Genomic DNA, 3,838 nt, shown 5'->3' with positions numbered 1-3,838 from the left:
AATCTATTTTTTTTTTCCTGTTCTAATCCAATCATATAAAATACTAAACCCTTCAAGCCATTTTTCGTTTTCCTAAAATTTAGGTCTCCATTTTTTAATTTGTGCGATCGCGTCTTACCATCATGGATTCATTCTTCAACAAAGGCTTCAAAGCTGCTAAATGGTATTTACTTCTTCTCTTTTTCTTTTTTTTTTTCGTTTTCATTTGATTTCTCAGTATATTTCTTTTTGTCAATTTTTCTGTATTCTCATATTCATGTTTACGTTCAATTTTCAATTGATCGATTTTTCTGCTTCTTGTTCTCTGTTTGTTGATCTTGTTTGATGAATAATTTCTTTCTTCTTTTTCATAATTATTAGTTTGATCAGTTTAAAGATTTAGCTTAAATAGTTTCAAGTTTGATCTCTCTCTCTCTCTCTCTTTTGGGGGAAAAAAATTGCAGCAAAACTTTACTGAAGTTAACGATTCCGCGGATAAAGTTATTAAGGAATAGGAGAGAGATTCAGATAAAGCAGATGCGCCGCGACATTGCCAAGCTTCTTGAGACTGGCCAAGAAGCTACTGCTCGAATTCGGGTATGTGTATATATACATATATATTTTAATTCACTGTTTATCGAAGTAGATATATATATATTTGATACTCGAAATATGCTGTTTTTTTAATATTTTGTGAAGTGACTTAGGTTTTCTGGTACATTCTAAATTTGCTGTTTTTAGAAGGTATTCTAATTCTTTTTGGTACTACTTGAAAAATGAGTCGATAGCTTCTTATGAGACAATGGTTGGGGGTTTACATTTTAGGTGGAACATATAATAAGGGAAGAGAACATGATGGCTGCTCAGGAGATCCTCGAACTGTTTTGTGAGCTTATTGCCGTCCGGCTTCCGATCATAGAGACTCAAAGGTTACTGCTTGAAAATTTTGGATTCTCATCTTTTTTCTTTCTTGATTTTTTTAGTATTTCGAATTTGATTCAATTGCTTTGGGTCTGAACTGAACAAGTTGGGTAGGATGAATTTTGCAATGTAGCAGCTAGGTTGTGGTATCAGCTTTAGGTTGAAGGATGGGGCCAAATATTTGTAGAAGGCCTTTGGAAGTTGAGTGGAAAGTAGTTTGACCAAATTCTTCAGTTTGAGGATTACATTTTAAAGGAATAGTAACTTAAAACTGGGGTTCTGTGACTTGAACAAAAATCTCGAATTTGTTTTTAATATTTTGAATTTGATTCAATCGCTTTGGGTCTGAACCGAACCAGTTGTGTAGGATGAATTCTGCAAAGTACCAGCTAGAATGCGGTATCAGCTTTAGGTTGAAGGATGGGGCCAAATATTTGTAAGGGCCTTTGGAAGTTGAGTAGAAAGTAGTTTGACTGAATTCTTCAGGTTGAGGATTACATTTTAAAGGAAAAGTAACTTGGGCCTGGGGTTCTGTGATGAGAACAAAAATCTCTCATTCTATATCGTTTCATTAGTTAGGAGTTGGTGAACTGCCATAAGTCATGAACATCAAATTATTGTCTTTAATATGGTTTCATTGAATGTTTAGTTCTGTAAATTCTCCATAGTTCTCATAATACCTTTCTCCTATGCATTGCCTTGCCAATATTAGAATCTTGGGGTGCCTTGCATCTGTGAAGCATTGGAATCTTTCTGGAGGTAGAACAATGTTTGCCTAGGTTATAAGCAGCACATGTTACCTACCTAAGTAATGTAAAAGCTACACTTGATGTTCTTTTCTAGATGCACTTTCACCTGTCAATGAAGTTCTATAAATTTCTCTGCACTTATTGCTGTGACTTTGTTGCCTTGATGAATGACATTTTTGCAGAATTCTGAATTTTGTTTAATTTGGATATCTTATATGCTCACACAAGAAGTTGGTAAGTTATAAAAAATTTGAAATAAAGAAGAGAGTGTTAAAAGCACACTGCATGCTGTGGAATAAAAATTTGAAGAATCATCCTTTTTCAGGGAATGTCCTCTAGATTTGAAGGAAGCAATATCTAGTGTTTGTTTTGCTGCACCAAGATGTGCCGATCTACCAGAGTTGCTGCAGGTTCAAATGCTATTTGCTTCCAAGTACGGGAAGGAATTTGTATCAGCTGCATCTGAGCTGAGGCCAGATTGTGGTGTTAATCGTCAGGTATTAGAAGTTGTACGATTTGTTGTGTATTTCATTTTATATTTTCATTCTTCTGGTTGACATCCTCTTAAATGCAGTTGATAGAATTGTTATCTATACGTGTTCCTTCACCTGAAGTAAAATTGAAGATTCTGAAAGAAATTGCTGAAGAGCATGAGTTGGAATGGGATCCAGCTGCTACTGAGTCTGAGTTTTTCAAACCACATGAAGATTTATTGGTAAGTAAATTTAGACTTCGTTTTCTTGTTCTCTGTTCCTGTATCTTTAAGACACCTTTTTTTGTTCTCAGAATGGCCCAACAAATCTTGAGACTGGGTCTAAGTTACCCCCTCCTGTGGAGAAACATGATGAAGCATTCACTTCTGCCGCTAATCGTGCTCAAACCGAGCAGCCTGATTCTGATTCGGACTTTGACCCATTAGATTTTCCTCAAGTTCCTAATGTGTCGTTGAAGCCAAGCACTAATGCTGCATCAGCACCGGTAACTAACCCACCGTCATCAGCTGCTCCAGAACCTGAAATTGATCATTCATCTAGACATTCTGGAGCTTCAAGACATGTGTTACAAATGTCCCCTTTGGAGCCCGATATGACGCAAGAACATTCATTAACCAAGGAAAGTACAATGCCCAACGATCCAGCTGGAGCCAAAGAAAATAAACAATTTCTGCCATTCATTTCTCCTCCACCCGTATCTGCTTCACCAATTTCTGAAAGACCAAGTGATCCAACACCTGCGATTTTGAAAACAAATAGCGAGGCCAACATAGATCTGGAGGATGTTTTAGCTGCTGCTCAGTCAGCTGCTGAAACTGCTGAGCGTGCTGCAGCTGCAGCTCGGGCAGCAGCAAGTCTTGCACAAGTCAGAATTGCCGAACTTACACAGAAAAGGAATGGCCAGGTCAACGAGGGTAGCTCTGAAAACAATTTTCATACAAATATCCCTCATCAACCAGCTAGTATGGAAAACCCGAGTTTTGATCATCTACACTCTTTTACCTATCCCATTGATGCTTCGTATTCTTCGGACTCCAACACGGTACGTCAGGATCAGGAGAACAAGGGATTTGAGGCAGCAGATGTTCCTTCAGTGAGCAAATCTAAAGAAGGTTTGGATTCACCGGTTTCCAGAGACGATGCACTTGAACAAGAGCAGCATCAACAACTGCCGCAGAGATTGCCGTCTATGAATGATGATTTCTTATATCCAAACCTTTTTGGATCTGGTGATTCTTTTAAACGTACATAATTCCCCTACTCGTTACGGCTACAGTGGGCTTGTGTTGGTTGGATTTAAATTATAACAGTTTCCAGATATGGTGTCCATCTTCTGCTTCCTTTTTTTTTTTTTTTGTAAAATAGTCGGAAAAAACGTTGCCTTGGAAATAAAAGTATCTGCTTTTTTTTTTTTTTAACTAGCTCTAGCAAAGTCGTTTATTAGTCCTTAAAATACTAGTATTAAGAAAGAAATCAGGATTTATAGTGTGATGAATACAATGCAGAATGGAATGGGCTTTCAGGGATACACTAGTTTTAAATCCGTGATATAAAAGAATAAAAGAATTTATATGTAACAGGAATAAATTTAATAAATTTTTATAAAAATAATTTTGTATTATTAGATAGGCTTTAAGTGGCAAATTAATTATTATATTATATCCCGATTTTTAGATTGATATATAGTGTTTAATG

General features: G+C 36.5%; 1 protein-coding gene across 1 annotated transcript; it reads left to right on the top strand.

Moving 5' to 3' along the window:
- Nucleotides 1–3,556, top strand: LOC105769915 (uncharacterized). Its single transcript, XM_012590872.2, has 6 exons — nt 1–163; nt 444–576; nt 805–908; nt 1,975–2,146; nt 2,224–2,364; nt 2,436–3,556. The coding sequence occupies exons 1-6, from the start codon at nt 123–125 to the stop codon at nt 3,393–3,395; spliced, it is 1,551 nt and encodes a 516-aa protein (XP_012446326.1). The 5' UTR covers nt 1–122; the 3' UTR covers nt 3,396–3,556.
- Nucleotides 3,557–3,838: the final 282 nt, after the last annotated feature.

The sequence above is a fragment of the Gossypium raimondii genome, chromosome 5, assembly GCF_025698545.1.
Source record: "Gossypium raimondii isolate GPD5lz chromosome 5, ASM2569854v1, whole genome shotgun sequence".
In the NCBI taxonomy this organism is placed as follows: domain Eukaryota; kingdom Viridiplantae; phylum Streptophyta; class Magnoliopsida; order Malvales; family Malvaceae; genus Gossypium; species Gossypium raimondii.
Note: the sequence above shows the minus strand (reverse complement) of the source record. Positions and strands in the feature narration are given on the sequence as shown.